This window comes from Rutidosis leptorrhynchoides, chromosome 7 (assembly GCF_046630445.1).
Source record: "Rutidosis leptorrhynchoides isolate AG116_Rl617_1_P2 chromosome 7, CSIRO_AGI_Rlap_v1, whole genome shotgun sequence".
NCBI classification, from domain to species: domain Eukaryota; kingdom Viridiplantae; phylum Streptophyta; class Magnoliopsida; order Asterales; family Asteraceae; genus Rutidosis; species Rutidosis leptorrhynchoides.
This window is the reverse complement of record NC_092339.1, coordinates 126,052,159-126,073,076: the sequence shown is the minus strand read 5'-3', so window position 1 is coordinate 126,073,076 and position 20,918 is coordinate 126,052,159. Positions and strand designations below refer to the sequence as shown.

The following is a 20,918-nucleotide window of genomic DNA, read 5'->3' as shown; positions in this document are numbered from 1 at the left end:
TATGAACACAACGGGACTAACTATACGCGAAACGGACACTTCTAAAAAAAACGCTAAATATCTCAGATATATTTAATACATACACACACCTAGGTACTATCTATTCTGTAAATACATAACGCTCCGTTATCTATGAATGCGCAACCCAGAAGCCCCGCAGCATCGTGCGGGCCCATTTTGCTAGTTACTTAATAAAACATGTGTTTTCTGGCTTGATCACATATCTTTTTGCCCATTCAAGCATGCATTTTGCTGTTTTATTGTAAATGACTTGGTCTGCTGCTAAGCACTCTTTGTTAAAAAGACCCAATTTTAATAGGTTATATAACCTTACCCTTATATACTAAACCCCACGAGGGTTTTGGTCGTTTTGACCACAACCCCCCAAAAAAAAAAACTCAAAACGACAATAGTGCAAAAGGAGTAGACAAAAAACAAACACCCCCTCAACTTTTTCCCAACTTTCAAATCCAACCCCTCTTTCAGGGTTTAAACATGAAACTTAATATTTTAATTAAAAATCTAAATTAAACTTCACCCATATTTTCAATGGGACATATCTTTCCGCTCGCCTCGCGTTAAATTTTTTCGAACACACCGTTCAACTCAAAAAAACCTTATGAACACAACGGGACTAACTATACGCGAAACGGACACTTCTAAAAAAACGCTAAATATCTCGGATATATTTAATACATACACACACCTAGGTACTATCTATTCTGTAAATACGTAACGCTCCGTTAACTATGAATGCGCAACCCAGAAGCCCCGCAGCATCGCGCGGGCCCATTTTGCTAGTTAGTTAATAAAACATGTGTTTTCTGGCTTGATCACATATCTTTTTGACCATTCAAGCATGCATTTTGCTGTTTTATTGTAAATGACTTGGTCTGCTGCTAAGCACTCTTTGTTAAAAAGACCCAATTTTAATAGGTTAAACATATAACATATCTTAAATTTATAGTTAAATTTGAATCTAATTAAAATGGTTTATGTCCCCAATGATAACCGCTATGTGTGAAAAAATATAAGTACCAACATTCAATCTCTAGAAATTCATCTAATGATGAAATACATATTAAGAAAAATTAATCAAATCTGAAATATAGATGAAAAAGTTGAAACATTTTGTTGTTCAAAGCTTTCTTATGCTGTTCTTGAGCTGAGTGAAATAGTCAGAAGCTAATCAGATCTGGCAAAGGACCATCTCTGACATTGTTCTTAACAGGAGCGCTAAATGTATCGATCAGATTAATCGATTGGTTCTGTTCTTCGTCAAAAACCTCCCAATTATCGGTAATTACTACAGGCTTCAAACTTGACATTGAATTATTGTGATCACATGTTTTCATTACATTGTGTTGCTCAACAACGATAACCGGTTTCATCTGTTCTTCTGGAGATTGATCAGTTTTCAATTGCTCTGGATCTCTCTTTATTCTTTGCTCGAGTTCTTGAAATACTTCTTCGGGAATTTCTTCCATCTTAGGGCATTCGAACGCGTTACCCACTCCAATATCCTTACAGAACTTGAAGAAACCCGATACTTCGTCATCTTGAATTTTGGCTTTTTGCATAATCGACAAGGCCATTTTAGCCTCGTTTTCGCCACAAGAGGTAATCCTTGCAAGCACATTTCCAATTCCGTTACTAATTCGACTGTAGATATCATATAGCTCAATAACGATGCAGTCCATGGCTTCAAGAATGAGCACGCTGACCATTTGACTTGAGTTCGGTTGGGTTTCGAGCAATGTATCGAGCAGGCCTTGTAGGTGTTGTAACCAAACAAAATCGTGTATCGTTGAGTTCTGTTTTTCTTCATCATTTGTTTCTTCTAGTGACAAAACCGCCAGTTTTCTCTGTTCCTGCGAATGAAGAAATATGAACCTTGATTTCGCATCCAAATATGCATAATACGCATGAATAAACGCATTCAAACCCGAAAATTTCCTATGCTTAATACCCATATCCTTAAGATTCAACACGTCATATGGTAACCGTCCGATATCTTGAATCCCAGAAACCTTGCAACAGAAAATTCCGTGCAAAAGCATGATTCCTTTCAAAGCTACCGCCCAGTTGTGGGTCCTTTTCATCCTGCCAAAAAGGGCCCACAACACACGGTATAAACAGTCATCGGAGATCCTAACCCATGCGAATATGCGTTGAGCACTTTGATAATCAACGCGTGATTCATCATGGCTAGTCGCTCTAATGACTGCTTTTTCTATATTTGGATTTCGGAGTGCAGATCGATAAGTCAGACTCGCTTTGAGAAGACTTTTTTGATCTTTTAGGGCACCTGATGCCCTCTTCCATAGTTTCATTTTTGATTGTTTGAATTTTTAGAAACTTTGTTTCAATGATTATTATAGTGACAAATGGTGGAGTGGGGATTGAGTGCCGGCCTGTTTGGTTGTTAAAATGGTAGTCAAATTTTGGTTGGAAAAAATTATGTATTGTTTGGTTAAATGAAGTTGACTTTGACGAACTTGTCATTAGAGTCGTGCCTTAAGTTTTGGGTTTCAACTCTTCTAGTTAAAGTGTAAAAGCACCCATTTAAAAAACGGGTAAACGGATAATAGTTTTTCTGTTTAAACTATCCAGAGAATAAAAGTATTTTTACTCAGATGTAGATGTAGAGAGCTTAAATCCGGCTATTCATAATTGTTGTTAGCTTCTTTTTTTTTTCTGATCATCTCAAGATACATTGCTAGTGAGGTTTGAACCTTACCTCTTGTGAGGACATCAAAAGCCCAACTATTAGGTTATCTTGTTCTAATTCAATCATACTGTTCTAAACGTAAAGAATATGGCATATTATTCTTGCTAATGTACAATATATAAAACATATAACATATAATATATAATAGTAGTAGTATATAAAAGAGTGATGCTTAAATTAAAAATAGTATGTGCTAAAAGAAACGTTAGTATCCTTTAAAATAATTGTGTTATGCTATGCATACGCTAGCTCTTTAAATTCACAAATATGTTCATGATAGGGTTTGAACCTCCAATCTCTTTAGTTGAAAGGCTTATCGAATACGGGTAGGCTCGAAGTCATTTGGTCATACAAGCTACTTTAACACGCAAATAAAAGTCTTGTCGTTCGCTTGTTTCATATTATATTTTAAATTCTTTTTATGTATTTAAAATTAGAATTAACAGTTGTGACTCTTGGAACTAGTTTATTCATATAAGTGCTTGAGGTTATGTTTTATACTCTTGGATGTTACTATTAGTAAATTCACAAAGTGCTTAAAGTGAATTAACAGTTGTGACGGGTGGTGATCAACAAATTGCTTGGTCAAAACTGGTGGTAGCTTTGCACTTTAGTGATTATATTTAGTTTATTTATAATAATAATAACTATTAAAAACTAACCATGATGCCACCATCCATCAAGCATACCATTTAATTTAATAAGTTCACAACGTCAAGGTTAATAAGTTTTATTTGATAACTTCACAAGGTCAAGGTTAATAAGTTTTCTTGATACTACTAAGCCAAACGCTCTTTAATAAAAGAATTTATATATGATATTTTGAAAGATGATTAAATTAAATCTCTTTATCTATATTGTTAAAAACTTAAAATCTATTTGGCATGTTTTTCTAAATGTTTCTTTTTTCTTATGGTGCATTTGATAAAACAAAATTATTAAATTTTGAATGGTTTATGAATAAAATGATTCAAAACTTTTATTTAAACTTCGTTCTAACAATAACCTATTTGATAATAATTTTTAATAAACACTAAAATATTATTTATTATTTAAATTATCATATTAACCTTTTAAAAATTGATAATTATTAAATATAAGAGTATAGTTGTTCAATAACTATTTTTGATATAATTTGGAATGTTTTAAACAAAATGTTTAACAATACCCTTAGATATACTATTTTGATACGTGTTTAATAATGAACTTAAAAGAATGAACACATGTATACATTTTCAAGTGGTTACAATTTTACAAAGCCAGCCTAGGATTTATAACCTGTTTGAACTCAAGTTGTCATCTACAATGGTTGTCGAACAAAAGGTAACATCATGTTACTAACATGGAAGATTAAAAACACATATCGCAACAAATATAGAAACATAAGCATTACCTAAAGAGAGTACAAACAAGTTCTCATGACCATAAATAACCAAGTAACTAGATTCGGAAGCCCGCGCGTTGCTGCGGTTCTCAATGTTTTTGTCATAATGTTTTTGCAATAACGTGTTTTGACAAAACATTTGTTGTACGCATTTAGCGTTGATTATTTACTCATTTATCCCCACTATAAATTTATAGACATTTATTTTTATTATGTTTTTGAGAGCAAAATATATGAAAAATGAAAGGATTTATACTCCGTAATATTGCAGTTTTTTTTTGATTAAAAAAAGTTGGAAGATGTAACGGCCAACTGGACTTCGTATTTGGTAGCCACATGATTTGGTCAACAATTACTTTACTACTTTGTCTTACCCCTTTACTCTCAATTAATCGAATAGTTGGTTTCGGTCGTGAGATAAAAAATTAGTTTTCCAACCCGATATCATATTTCGCTGCGGGATGATTTTGATCGGTTAACGATAAGTTAATTATACGAAAAAAGAAAACGGTTACCGGTAATATTAACATACTCTAAAGTTTATATAGAGTATAATATAAGAATTTAATTTAATTGATGTTCGAAATATAAATCTTTACAATTTTATGTAGGTTCAATGTTTTGTGTAACACATATTGAAGCTAAAAAAAAGAATTTAAAGTGGTAATGTTTATAACTTAGAGGTTCAGTTGTGACGACCCGGGAATTTCCGACTAAATTTAAACTTAATCTTTATATGATTTCGATACGATAAGAAAAGTCTGTAATGTTGAGTCTTAAAACTTTTGAACTGTTTACATTGATTCAATTGACCTTCGACTGTTCTCGATGAATCACGAACAATTATTTGTAAATAGATATTTATATTTATAAATAAACTTGAAACATGTTAAAGAAATATTATTAAATTTATTATTACTATCACCAATAATATTATTATTATTATTATCAGTTTTATAATTATTATTATTAATTATTAATAATTATTATATTATTAATATTATTATTAGGGATCATTATTAATATTATCACAAAAATAATACAATTTATCTCTAATATTATTAATTAAATCATTCTTAATACCGAATATTATTATTATCATAGATGTTAATATTATTATTATTACATAATTATTATTATTATTATTAGTAATAAATTTATTATTAACATATTTATCTACTTATTAATACATATTCTACATATAGATGGATTCAGTAAGCATCCCAATCAACTGTACTAGATTAGTACTATATGTCTTCAAATTATTTTTCATATCTTTATCATTGTACAAATTAAGCGTAAGCAGATTCGATCTTTATTGTTTTATATATTTTGTTCTGTCCTTCTTTTCGTCTTATTGAGAAAATTACAACCACCACTTCTCTTCTTTCTCTCTCTCAAACTAAAACCTGCTTCTGTTTCCATTCTATATTCAAACAAGGTCACCAAAAACAAACCTCCTTCAAATTCTTACTGCTACGTTACTGTTTCTGCTATATTCCTGTTCGAATGAAACCACGAACACCATCACCATGTCACCTATTCTCTCTCTTTTCTCTCTCTGTCATGCCTATTATTTTTTCTGTTTCTGCAACCCCCGAAATTATCAACCAAACCCAATTGAAGAATTCATTACCTGCTACCTCCTGTTTTGCTTTGTTTCATTTGAAAAACCAAACGAAACCACTACTTTTCTTCCTCTCTCTCTTACAAATTCTGTCTGTACGTATTGATTGATCAAAACAGCTACAACGGAAGGAGTTAATAAAGTATGAAGATGATTGCACGTCTTTTTCTTTTTCCCCTTGTGGCCGACATCTATTAAAATAATTAACCCACTTGTGCTATTTTTTTTTTTATTCGCATGCTAAGTCTTCTTTTACAATCGCCAGCAAATCCGATAACCCTACCACTTATTGAATTATTTAATTTTTTTTTTGAAAAGGACTGTGTAAATTGTTGGTCGAAATCTTTTCTCATGTTGGGCCATGTTCCTTTTTCTTGTGGGCCGTGATCCAGCATCTCTTGTTACTTCCTGTTAGAATGTTCGACGACAATGAGTAATTTGATATTGAATCGTAATAAATTATGATGATGATCGTGATAACCGTATATGATTATGATCATGTTATGATTATGATTGTGATATGAATATGGTTATGATTATAATTTGATCATAATTCATGATGAATCGTTGATGATGTAATGAAAATAGAACAGAAACCCTTACATTTTGTTTATGATCAGTATTTCGTAAATGTATCTGGGCAAAGAAACTTTAATCAATCTTGGGCCAAATATACTACAAATGAATTGGGCTTATGAATTGTTATTGAGTTGTCATGATTTCCTGTTGAACCGAAAGCAGCTGAACCACACGAGTAATATACATTTAAGTCAAGAATTAATCAGATAAAGAGAGACAGATGGATGGTTATGTGTATTGTTGAGTTAACAGGAGGTTGTAGGTTCAATCTTGATCTGTGGCGTTTTTTTTTTTTAATGAAGAAGAAGGAGAAACAGATTTGGGTAAATAAAAATTTAGTTACGAATTATAACATAAAAGGATAAGTGGAGCAGTTGGTTAAAGTGGTGTTGAGTTAACGAGAGGTCGTGGGTTCGAGCCTAGGCAAGGGCATTATTTTTTTTAAAGACCTACTCTTGTGAGGTAATTTCCTTATTGTTATCATTATTAGTATTTTTTATTATTAGTATTGTTATTAATAATATGATGGATATTTAATATTATGACTAATATAAAAGATAATTAAAATTATGAAATATTAAGATGAATAAGATTATGGTTATGATCACGAATATAGTTAAGATAATTATAATCGAGAAGTGTAAATATATGTACGATTATGATTAAGATGATATAAAGATATATGATTATGAATATGATTATAATTAAGTCATGATTAAATGAATTATCATTATCATTGTCATTATTATGATTATTATTATTATTATTATTATTATTATTATTATTATTATTATTATTATTATTATTATTATTATTATTATTATGAAAATGATTAACCCTAAAACTTATTTATGATTTAAATGAACTATTAATATCATTATTATTATTATCATAAGTATTAGTATTAGTATTAGTAGTATTATTATCATTTTCATTATTATTATAAGTACTATCATTAAAAATATCATTAAAAATATCATTTTTAATATTATTATTATTATTATTTTAACATTATTATTATTGTTATTATTATAATTATTATTATTATAAAAAGATACAACTTCTTATTTATCATTATTTTATCAAATAAATATTAGTTATATAAAAACTAAACTTAATACATATAACATAACCATACTTTCTATATTTAAAATCCATAAAATGAATATATTTATGAAACATATAAGTTATTAATATAAAAATGATATCACTAATAATACATAAATTTATTCGATTACCATTATATGTGTTAATATATATATATATATATATATATATATATATATATATATATATATATATATATATATATATATATATATATATATATATATATGTGTGTGTGTGTGTGTATACATGATATAGGTTCGTGAATTCGAGGACAACCCTACACTTGTTCAATGTCGTTATATGTATTTTTACTATAAAATGCATTATGGTGAGTTCATTTGATTCCCTTTTACTCTTTACATTTTTGGGACTGAGAATACATGCGCTATTTTTATAACTGCTTTATTAAATGCTTTTGAAATATATTTGGAACTGCGAATACATGCAAATGCTTTATTAACTGTTTTACAATATTTATATACGTGAGTTTCATTTGCCTTTTCACCCTTTATATTTTTGGGCTGAGAATACATGCGCAATTTTTATAAATGTTTTACGAAATAGACACAAGTAATCGAAACTACATTATATGGTTGAATTATCGAAATCGAATATGCCCCTTTTTATTAAGTCTGGTAATCTAAGAATTGGGGAACAGACACCCTAATTGACGCGAATCCTAAAGATAGATCTATCGGGCCCAACAAGCCCCATCCAAAGCACCGGATGCTTTAGTACTTCGAAATTCATATCATGTCCGAAGGAGGATCCCGGAATGATGGGGATATTCTTATATGTAAATTGTGAATGTCGGTTACCAGGTGTTCAATCCATATGAATGATATTTTTGTCTCTATGCATGGGACGTATGTTTATGAGAAATGGAAATATAAAATCTTGTGGTCTATTAAAATTATGAAATGATTATGTATGTTAAACTAATGAACTCACCAACCTTTTGGTTGACACTTTAAAGCATGTTTATCCTCAGGTACGAAAGAAATCTTCCGCTGTGCATTTGCTCATCTTAGAGATATTATTTGGAGTCATTCATGACATATTTTAAAAGACGTTGCATTCGAGTCGTTGAGTTCATCAAGATTATTGTTAAGTCAATTATAGTTAGATATATTATGAAATGGTATGCATGTTGTCAACTTTCGATGTAATGAAAGATTGTCTTTTCAAAAACGAATGCGGTGTTTGTAAAATGTATCATATAGAGGTCAAGTACCTCGCGATGTAATCAACTGTTATGAATAGTTTATAATCGATATGGACTTCGTCCGAATAGATTAGGATGGGTCTCTACAGTTGGTATAAGAGCGGTGGTCTTAGCGAACCAGGTCTTGCATTAGTATGTCTAACTGATAGTTGTTTAGATGCATTAGTGAGTCTGGACTTCGACCGTGTCTGCATGTCAAAAGTTTTGATTATCATTCGTGTCGAAAATCATCTACTTATCCTTAGGAAATTACCTGCTTATCATTCCTAGTCTAGACACATCTTACTGCATTGATTGCATGAATAGTGTATAGACAAAATCCATATCTTAGCGTATCTGCTAATTCATATCTTAGCGTATCCGTTACTGTAAAATTTATCTGACACGTTTCCTTAATTTCCTCCGCAATTTATGGGATCTTCTGTACTATATTAAATATTCTATATAATTAGAATATTATCCGATAACCGAAAATCATTTCATATCGAAAATCCTCTAAAGAAATGGATCCTACACCTAGCTTGGATTCCATTAGTTCCGGAAGCAATTTTGAAATGCGTATTGAAGTAGACTCCGAAGTCAATGAACCCAAAGTGTCTCCACCGTTTAGCTATTTTTCTTTCTGGAGGAGATGGGGGTGGGTCCGAGACTTACTCACTCGATGGAGAAATGAAGAAGGCGAGCCCTACCGCAAACCAAACATACCTCCTAACATCCGAGAAAACGATGTACTCACCGGTGAACCTATGCGCAACACTGTATTCACCCTTCTTGCTAAAGTTTTCCACCTCGAAGGTCGCATTACTGCAATCTCAGAAAATATTCAACCTCTACTTCCGAATACCAATCGAAGGGGAATATTAGAAGAAGTTAGGGAACTTCGAATTGATAATCAAGATCTATCGAATCAGATGAGTGGATGGATAGATATGATAGAAGGTATGATAGAAAACCTGACAAGATTGGTGCGTGATCTACAAGCTATACTTACTACACCAACATTATCACCAACCTCAGCACCAACAACACTTGTATCACCGACAGCAACAGTACCACCATCAGCAGCACCAGCAGCATAACCAGTACCAACAACAACAACATCATCACACGTCTCAACCTCGCAATCTATACCTCAAGCATAATCATCGTTCTACGAATCATCCTACATAAATTATCTTCGTCCTTCATGGTGATTATGTAATCTCTAATGTTTTAGAGATTATGTACTCTAGTTCTAGCCGTAAATCTGATGAGTTTAATATCACATTGACTCATTAAATCCATGATTACGTCTGAAGAAAATATATATGTATATATGTTTTCATAAAGATTGTAATTAGAATTTTTATTGTACAAACTGTTAATGGTGGAAATATTTTAACGGGTAGGTAATACCCGAAGAATATTTAGATTTCGTATTAATAAGTTACACTGTACATTCTTCGAATCTGATTCAACAGTCATTTACTATCCTACTTACATCTACCGATATACGAATCCGTTCACCATAGAATAACCATTTTCATTCAATTTCATATTTGGATTTTGACTTATCAAGAATCCAACAAGTGGCATAATGAAGAAAACATTTGACAAAATAAAATTGGTTAGAAACAAACAAATTAACTATGAGAAATTTTGTTAAGAATCCACGCTAACTGTTCCTAGCTAATTGTTCCTAGCTAACTGATTACATTTTATTTATCGCAATTTAATTATCGCAATTTACATTCTCGCAATTTTATTTATCGTCATTTAATTTCTGTTATTTACTTTACGCATTTTATTTATCGTCATTTAATTTATGTATTTATTTTTCGCACTTTAAATATCGGGACACGTATACAAGGTTTTGACATATCATATCGACGCATTTATATATATTATTTGGAATAACCATAGACACTCTATATGCAGTAATGATCGAGTTCTCTATACAGGGTTAAGGTTGATTCTCAAATAATATATATAATTTGAGTTGTGATCGAGTCTGAGACGAATACGGGTCACGATACGTATTAATTAATTCGAATATTATATATTAAACTATATATGAATTATTGAATTGCTAAGTGTGGACTATCAACCGTGGACTACCAGCATTGGACAATTAAAATGAATTAAAATATTGACTATAACATATGAAACTAAACAATTCTTCAAGTTTGCCACTTGATTTCATCTTAAACCTCATTTGTATCTTGACGATTACAATCTGCGTTCAAACCTTTTATGATTCTTGAAAACACCTCAATCGAGAGGATGAATCAACCACACTTCATCTACAGAAAGAAAGATTGATGCGTATAGTTATGCACCCGAAAACTCTCAGAAACCGAGTAAACGTTTAACGCGTAACTGTGCTAATTCCTTTAGCGTTATTATTACCGAAAATAACTTTGCAATCTCTTTCCAAATTAGCCAATTTTGTCACAGCTCCAGTAAGCCAACTTCGACTTTTCATTCGAAGTATCCTTACTATAATCCTGATATATACGATTACCCTTTTGATACCGGAGAATTCTTTTATATTCCACCATATTACCAGCAGACTTACCAGCAACCTCGTTGCTTCTTGGCTTAAATCTCTCTTGCAAATCATTATATTTATTCATTGAAACCCTATCGTATAATCATCCGCATCTGGTAACGAGAACTGCCATACCAATTACCGGGAATCAGCAATCAGTACTTTGAAAACTCACAGCATATCTACATCAACAGTTATATGTATGATATTTATCTCTTAGAATTATGATATCTCATTCTGAAATTCTGAAAAGCACTCAGTCACAAATCAATACTCTGAATGTTGAAAAAGCTGAGTGAAGCAGCAGAAACCATAGACAACCGTAAACGACCTTAATCATCAGAAGTTTGATGATAAAGAATAGTATGTTGGAAAAGCTCAGAAAAGTTGGAATTGAAAAACGGATTGAGCTAACCAAGAAGGAGACCAAGGACAAATACAAGGACCATACCCTATATTCAAAGAATCCAGGTAATTCTGGATCCGATGAAATCTTTAGAGAATATCTTGCTCCGAAGTCATGTTAAAATCTTGCGAAAAATTTTTCTTCAGCAACCTTCGAACTTAGAAATTCCAAAATATCTTCGATATTTCTGAGGATATTTTCATAAATATTCTCGTCCGAAATTATATACCTCTTCGTGCTTCTTGTGTTTTATTATATTGGATACCTCTGTAAAATTTAAGTTTAATTTATGAGTGAATTCTGGAGAAATGTAAAGAAATTGATGCATGAATTAAAATAATATAATGACACTTGATCAACGTGATTATATTACAGTAAGTCATGCTGAGTTTCTAAATGGAATGTGATGATTCACAGATCATAACGTCATCATGTGCCATGTTACACGACTCTTACGTTCTGTCTAATCTATAAACATATCAAGAACATATTTTTCTTGATAGTCCTATCTTTCCTTGAATTCTGGTAATTTGACAAGTCAAATTGTGCTATTACCGTTTCTTTCTTAGGACATTAACAATGTTCATTCTGAAACTTATACCTACGAATTCTGGACCATTATTCGCTTGAATTAAATTCGGGAAGAGAAAACAAGAGCATGAAGCTCCGATATATAAGGGAAAATATAAAGCCCAACAACAACACCGAAATTACAAACTGTGGATATCAGTGCGTATAGCAATATAAAGACACGGGAGGATTATAAATACAATAATCCCTAGAGCATAGTAGAAGTAAGCAGATTCTTCTGGTGGAAGATTGAAAAGAAGGAGGACAGAAATGATAATTAGGAAAATATCAAGGATTAGAACTGGATTAAGCATTTTCACAATCTTTTGGATGTATGAACTAAGGAAGAAATTATAGGAATGGTGAGAATAAAGGAACGGAAGAGTTTAAATTATAATGGAAATATCAGACAGAGTAATCAAGGCAGATCACCGTATTTAATTATAGAGATCTTAATTTCCTTATTCGTCGAAGAATCAAATCTTTTAGATTTCGAAGATTTTCTTTAAATCCCTTGAATTCCGGAATTCAAGCAAGACAACGTCAAAAGTTAAGATGCACCTTATTCTCTAAATTCAACCGTGACTACGTCATTGGTTAAGACGAACTTGCATTTACTCATTTCACTCTTTTGTGATAACTTCACTAGTACGCTTCGAATAATCGAATCATTTTATCCAAATTATTCAATGGTGATAAAACTCTATTTATCAACTCATATCCGTCATGAAAACATTTTTATTGTTAGCCATGACCACCTCTCAAATTTCGGGACGAAATTTCTTTAACGGGTAGGTACTGTGATGACCCGGGAATTTTCGACTAAATTTAAACTTAATCTTTATATGATTTCGATACGATAAGCAAAGTCTGTAATGTTGAGTCTTAAAACTTTTGAACTGTTTACATTGATTCAATTGACCTTCGACTGTTCTCGACGAATCACGAATAATTATTTGTAAATAGATATTTATATTTATAAATAAACTTGAAACATGTTAAAGAAATATTATTAAATTTATTATTACTATCACCAATAATATTATTATTATTATTATTATCAGTTTTATAATTATTATATTATTAATATTATTATTAGGGATCATTATTAATATTATCACAAAAATAATACAATTTATCTCTAATATTATTAATTAAATCATTCTTAATACCGAATATTATTATTATCATAGATGTTAATATTATTATTATTATTACATAATTATTATTATTATTATTATTAGTAATAAATTTATTATTAACATATTTATCTACTTATTAATACAGATTCTACATATAGATGGATTCAGTAAGCATCCCAATCAACTGTACTAGATTAGTACTATATGTCTTCAAATTATTTTTCATATCTTTATCATTGTACAAATTAAGCGTAAGCAGATTCGATCTTTATTGTTTTATATATTTTGTTCTGTCCTTCTTTTCGTCTTATTGAGAAAATTACAACCACCACTTCTCTTCTTTCTCTCTCTCAAACTAAAACCTGCTTCTGTTTCCATTCTATATTCAAACAAGGTCACCAAAAACAAACCTCCTTCAAATTCTTACTGCTACGTTACTGTTTCTGCTATATTCCTGTTCGAATGAAACCACGAACACCATCACCATGTCACCTATTCTCTCTCTTTTCTCTCTCTATCATGCCTATTATGTTTTCTGTTTCTGCAACCCCCGAAATTATCAACCAAACCCAATTGAAGAATTCATTACCTGCTACCGCCTGTTTTGCTTTGTTTCATTTGAAAAACCAAACGAAACCACTACTTTTCTTCCTCTCTCTCTTACAAATTCTGTCTGTACGTATTGATTGATCAAAACAGCTACAACGGAAGGAGTTAATAAAGTATGAAGATGATTGCACGTCTTTTTCTTTTTCCCCTTGTGGCCGACATCTATTAAAACAATTAACCCACTGGTGCTATTTTTTTTTTATTCGCATGCTAAGTCTTCTTTTACAATCGCCAGCAAATCCGATAACCCTACCACTTATTGAATTATTTAATTTTTTTTTGAAAAGGACTGTGTAAATTGTTGGTCGAAATTTTTTCTCATGTTGGGCCATGTTCCTTTTTCTTGTGGGCCGTGATCCAGCATCTCTTGTTACTTCCTGTTAGAATGATCGATGACAATGAGTAATTTGATATTGAATCGTAATAAATTATGATGATGATCGTGATAACCGTATATGATTATGATCATGTTATGATTATGATTGTGATATGAATATGGTTATGATTATAATTTGATCATAATTCATGATGAATCGTTGATGATGCAATGAAAATAGAACAGAAACCCTTACATTTTGTTTATGATCAGTATTTCGTAAATGTATCTGGGCAAAGAAACTTTAATCAATCTTGGGCCAAATAAACTACAAATGAATTGGGCTTATGAATTGTTATTGAGCTGTCATGATTTCCTGTTGGACCGAAAGCAGCTGAACCACACGAGTAATATACATTTAAGTCAAGAATTAATCAGATAAAGAGAGACAGATGGATGGTTATGTGTATTGTTGAGTTAACAGGAGGTTGTAGGTTCAATCTTGATCTGTGGCGTTTTTTTTTTTTTAATGAAGAAGAAGGAGAAACAGATTTGGGTAAATAAAAATTTAGTTACGAATTATAACATAAAAGGATAAGTGGAGCAGTTGGTTAAAGTGGTGTTGAGTTAACGAGAGGTCGTGGGTTCGAGCCTAGGCAAGGGCATTATTTTTTTTAAAGACCTACTCTTGTGAGGTAATTTCCTTATTGTTATCATTATTAGTATTTTTTATTATTAGTATTGTTATTAATAATATGATGGATATTTAATATTATGACTAATATAAAAGATAATTAAAATTATGAAATATTAAGATGAATATGATTATGGTTATGATCACGAATATAGTTAAGATAATTATAACCGAGAAGTGTAAATATATGTACGATTATGATTAAGATGATATAAAGATATATGATTATGAATATGATTATAATTAAGTCATGATTAAATGAATTATCATTATCATTGTCCTTATTATGATGATGATTATTATTATTATTATTATTATTATTATTATTATTATTATTATTATTATTATTATTATTATTATTATTATTATTATTATTATTATTATTATTATGAAAATTATTAACCCTAAAACTTATTTATGATTTAAATGAACTATTAATATCATTATTATTATTATCATAAGTATTATTATTAGTATTAGTAGTATTATTGTGACGCCCCGTACTAAATCATCATGTACGGACCATCAACAACAGGATCATTACAAGGTTAAGTACTATATGCGTTTTCAAAACAGAGTTTGTATTCATTAATAAAAGTGACGTCATAACATACGTCAATTGTTTTACAAATCAAAGTATGCTTCACTAAGTAGAAGCATTAAATAAGTGTACGTGACCATAATGGTCGTTACATAACATAAATTCGTAAGCAAAAAGTTTGAATGCAACATAAGTAGTCATGCGATAACAACTCTAGGCAGCGGGTTCTACAGCACGACTAGTAAGATAGCGGAAGCGACTTCAAGCACCTGAGAAAATACATGCTTAAAAAGGTCAACACAAAGGTTGGTGAGCTATAGTTTAAGTATAACAGTAATGTAAGTAGGCCACGAGATTTCAGTGCTCAACGAGCGTTTCAAACGTATGTAAAAGTATATGCTTAACCGTGGGCACCCGGTAACTAACTTAACGTTTAATGTACCCCCTTAAAGTGCACTTGGCAAGTGCGTATAACCTCGAAGTATTAAACACTCGTTAAATGCTAGCGCTACTAGCCCGAGTGGGGATGTCAAACCCTATGGATCCATATCTAAGATTCGCGTTCACGGTTCAAAAACCAATGATTAAACGTTACCGAGCTAAAGGGAATGTTTCTGCCGTTATATAACCCACACATATATAAAGTTTAAGTACTCGTGCCTAGTATGTAAAACATAAAATCCGCATGCATTCTCAGTTCCCAAAATAAGTTAAAGTAAAAGGGAATGCTATAACTCACAATGATTAGTAGTAATGGTAAGGTAGTAGTCGGAAAGTGGTGTGCAAGTAACGGTCCAAACGTCCTCAACCTAAGTCAAATAGCACTAAGTCAATAAGTCGTCTCAAAAGGTTTACAAGTACGTAATTAAGGTCATAAGGGTCATCATCAATCATCATTAAACAAAAGGTAACAAGTAAGACTCGTTTATGAAAGTCGTGTAAAACAAAGGCTGACTTCGGTCAGTCACCACAGCCTCTACCCTTACTGAATTAAGGTGAGACCAGTGGTCATGGCTCCGTCTACGAGTCCCTTAAGTGTGGTAAAATTTACAGAAGCAAACTCGTCTTGGTTTGACCGTGGCGACGGTCTAAGTGCGAGTAGGTCAGAAATTTCTGCACAACGTTAAAGGACATGGTAACGATCGGAGGGCCATAAATCCTAAAACGTAACTCGGATTAAGACGAGTCCTATATGAAAAGTTATCTACTCAAAAAGTTCTATCTAAAAATCAAGGTTAGAACAGCCCAGGTCTACTGGTCTGTTCCAGAAGCAGTAGGTCAGAAACTTTTGGACAGAATGCAGTGGGTTTTGGAGAGTTCCGGTTGTCTCGGTGCTTGATGTTCATCACGGTTCTCATCCTTGATGCGTATAGCTTCAAGTGTACAACTCGTTGATGTGTTAACATCATTTTGACCAAGGTTTGTCCATCATAACTCAAGTGCAAGTGTTGTAAGTGTTTGATGAACCAAGGTTACATGTAAGTTTATGAACAAGTTCATGAATACTAAGAAAGATCACAACCAAGTGTTGGATCCATGATACTTGCACCAAAGTGTAAGCTCTTGTTGGTTTCATGTCCTTGTTCAAATGTGTAGTAAGCAACTAACAATAAGAAATAAAGAAAATGAATGATAAGCCTAAACCAACCATGAAGGTGGTATTCTAGTAACATACAACAAACAAGAACACAAGTAACAATTATAAAGATTATAAACTTTAAATCTTTTGAAACAAAATAAAGTAGAAAACTAACTAAATAAGAAAATGGTTCATAGTTGCTCATACTTTTAAAGATTCAACCCAAGTTGATCTTTAAGTGAAGTAACTTTAAAGTTACTTCAAGAACTACAAGTAATGAGTTTATACAACTATGAACTTTAATCTTTTGAAACAAAATATGTAGAACATAACTAGATAGATTATGTTCTTGATGTTCTTGTTATAACAAGATAAAGATGAAGAATCAAAACTAGAAAGTTTGATCTTGTAACTTAGTAAATAAAGACAAGTAAGTAAGTAAATAATAACTAGTAACTTACAAGTAATCAACCTTAAACAAGAACAAGTAACAATTTAACAACAAAGAATGATGATGAAGATGGATTGGAAATCGGTTTTGGTTGAAGAAAAAGAAGAGAAATAAAGTTCATACACTTACAAGAACTAGAGAAAGTTTGAGAGAAAATGAAGCAAGTTTTGTGTGTGTGTTTGAGTGAGAGATTTCAAGTGAACAAGTAATGCAAAATAATAAGTGTGGACTCCTTTGAAGCCACAAAACCCCACGGCCTGCAGCAAAATCAAGGGGAATGGGTTTGTTTTGTGGTCTCTTGCAAGTAAAGATCATAAAAGGTGGTTAATGCATGGGGTTTCATGGGGATAATGAGCCAACAAGATTCCTAAAGCCTCTAACTAGCTAGTTCCATTTAAATTTGCTACTTACAAGTCATCATGGGCTAACTAATTCATAAATATAAGTAGGGTGGGCTTACACAAGTCCATTAACACTAAAAGGCCCAAGTTTGCAAGTAATCCAATAAAAGTCCAACTTAAGCCCAAGTAACTAACTAATAGCTTTAGTTAAATAAAATGATTAATAAATTTAATCATGAATGTAAATAATATCTAAAAATATTATTCGTGAGAGTTCCGGGTGTCACAAAGACGTTTCGGGCCCTTAAAAGTCAAGTACGGGTAATCAAGGCAACATGTAAATGTAATAACGTACATTCGTTTAATCACACGTATTAATAATAATAATTATTAATAAATAACGTTGGAAAATCTAGGGTCGTTACATTACCCACCTGTTAAAGAAAATTTCGTCCCGAAATTTAAGCTGAGGTAGATGGAGGAGTCGGGAAAAGATGAGGATATTTCCGCATCATTTGATCCTCTCGTTCCCAAGTAAACTCAGGTCCTCGTTTGGCATTCCATCGTACTCGTACAATCGGAATCTTGTTGCGTTTCAAAGTTTTGATCTCACGATCCATAATCTCAACAGGTTCCTCCACAAAGTGGAGTTTGTCATCAATAGTAAGTTCTTCCAATGGTATGATGAGTTCGGGTGCAGCAAGACACTTCTTCAAGTTTGACACATGGAAGGTAGGATGAACTGAGCTCAATTGCGCTGGTAGATCCAAACGGTATGCAACTGGTCCAACACGTTCCAAGATCTCGAATGGACCAATGTATCGTGGGTTCAACTTTCCACGTTTTCCAAAACGGATCACACCTTTCCAAGGTGCAACCTTCAACATTACACGATCACCAACATTAAATTCAAAGTCTTTCCGTTTAAGATCGGCATAGCTCTTTTGGCGATCACGGGCAGTCTTAAGTCTAGCTTGGATCCGAGCAATCTTCTCCGTGGTTTCGTGAACTACCTCGGGTCCGGTGATTTGCTTTTCGCCTACTTCGGCCCAACAAATAGGAGATCGGCACTTACGACCATACAATGCTTCAAAAGGTGCAGCATTAATGCTTGAGTGATAACTGTTGTTGTACGAGAATTCGGCGAGTGGCAAATGCCTTTCCCAGGCCTTTCTAAAATCAATGACACATGCACGCAGCATGTCCTCCAAGGTCTGAATCGTTCGTTCACTTTGCCCGTCAGTCTGAGGATGATAAGCAGTACTCATGTCAAGACGAGTTCCCATGGCTTCTTGCAAAGAACGCCAAAATCTGGAAGCAAAACGGGGATCGCGATCGGAGATGATTGATAAAGGTACACCATGACGAGATACAACTTCTTTGATGTACAGCTGAGCAAGTCTTTCCATTGTATCAGTTTCCTTCATCGCTAGGAAGTGTGCAGATTTGGTGAGGCGGTCAACAATAACCCAAATAGTATCGCATCCGCCCACCGTCTTCGGCAGCTTAGTAATGAAATCCATTGTGATCCTTTCCCACTTCCATTGTGGGATTTCCGGCTGTTGAAGTAACCCAGAAGGTCTCTGATGTTCGGCTTTAACCTTCGAGCAAGTCAAACACTTACCAACATAAGTCGCAACGTCCTTCTTAAGATTCGGCCACCAATACTGTTCTTTAAGGTCGTGGTACATCTTACCTGCACCGGGGTGAATCGAATATCTTGATTTGTGTGCTTCATCAAGTATCAGGCTTCGTAGATCTCCATAGTAAGGTACCCAAATTCTTCCGGCATAACATCGGAGTCCAGACTCTCTATCCTCGAATCGAGAGACAAGTATGTTCAAATGCTCGTGAGATATGTTCTCCTCCTTGAGAGCCTCAACTTGGGCTACTCTGATCTGGTTGTTGAGGTTCGAATGGATGGTGATGTTCAGAGCCCTAACACGGAGAGGTGCCGTCCTCTCCTTTCGGCTTAAAGCGTCAGCTACAACATTGGCCTTGCCAGGGTGATAACGGAGTTCACAATCGTAGTCGTTGAGCGTCTCGATCCATCGACGCTGTCTCATATTCAATTGCTTCTGATCGAAGATGTGCTGGAGACTCTTGTGATCGGTGAAGATAGTGCTCTTAGTTCCATACAAATAATGTCTCCACAATTTGAGTGCAAAGACAACGGCTCCAAGTTCAAGATCATGTGTAGTGTAGTTCCGCTCGTGAATCTTCAATTGGCGGGAGGCATAGGCAATAACCTTTGATCGTTGCATCAGTACACAACCAAAACCACTCTTCGATGCATCGCAATAAACAACAAAGTCGTCACTGCCTTCAGGAAGTGATAGGATAGGTGCGGAGGTTAACTTCTTCTTCAAAATTTGGAATGTTGATTCGTGTGTGGGTTCCCAAATGAACTTCTTGCCCTTGTGAGTCAGTGCGGTCAAAGGACGCGCAATCAGAGAAAATCCTTCGATAAACCTTCGATAATAACCGGCGAGACCTAGAAATTGGCGAATATGCGTTGGAGTAGTGGGGGTCTCCCACTTGCTGATGGCTTCAATCTTGGTGGGATCAACTTTGATACCCTGGTCGCTTACAACATGACCCAAAAATTGTACTTCCTTCAACCAAAATTCGCACTTGGAGAATTTGGCGTAAAGTTGCTCTTGTCTTAAGAGTTCAAGCACTAATCGGAGGTGTTGCTCATGTTCTTCTTCGCTCTTAGAGTAGATGAGGATATCATCTATGAAGACGATAACAAACTTATCCAAGTAAGGCTTGCAGACACGATTCATGAGATCCATGAACACGGCAGGTGCATTTGTCAAACCGAATGGCATCACGAGGAACTCATAATGACCATAACGGGTCCTGAATGCAGTTTTCATCACGTCATTTTCCTTCACCCTCAGCTGGTGATATCCGGATCGCAAATCGATCTTTGAATAAACGCTCGATCCTTGTAGTTGATCAAAAAGGTCATCAATTCGTGGAAGAGGATATCGATTCTTGATAGTCAATTTGTTGAGTTCACGGTAGTCGATACACATACGGAAGGATCCATCCTTCTTCTTTACAAACAACACAGG

The 20,918-nt window shown here is 33.2% G+C and overlaps 1 protein-coding gene across 1 annotated transcript; it reads right to left on the bottom strand.

Annotated features, from left to right (window-relative positions):
* Positions 1-1,041: 1,041 nt before the first annotated feature.
* Positions 1,042-2,419, bottom strand: LOC139858552 (putative clathrin assembly protein At1g25240). Its single transcript, XM_071847386.1, has one exon. The coding sequence runs from the start codon at positions 2,331-2,333 to the stop codon at positions 1,179-1,181; it is 1,155 nt and encodes a 384-aa protein (XP_071703487.1). The 5' UTR covers positions 2,334-2,419; the 3' UTR covers positions 1,042-1,178.
* Between the last annotated feature and the right edge of the window lie 18,499 nt (positions 2,420-20,918).

Bases quoted from the DNA above. Each gene is read 5' to 3' on its own strand.
- LOC139858552 (XM_071847386.1), bottom strand. From the start codon at position 2,333: ATGAAACTATGGAAGAGGGCATCAGGTGCCCTAAAAGATCAAAAAAGT.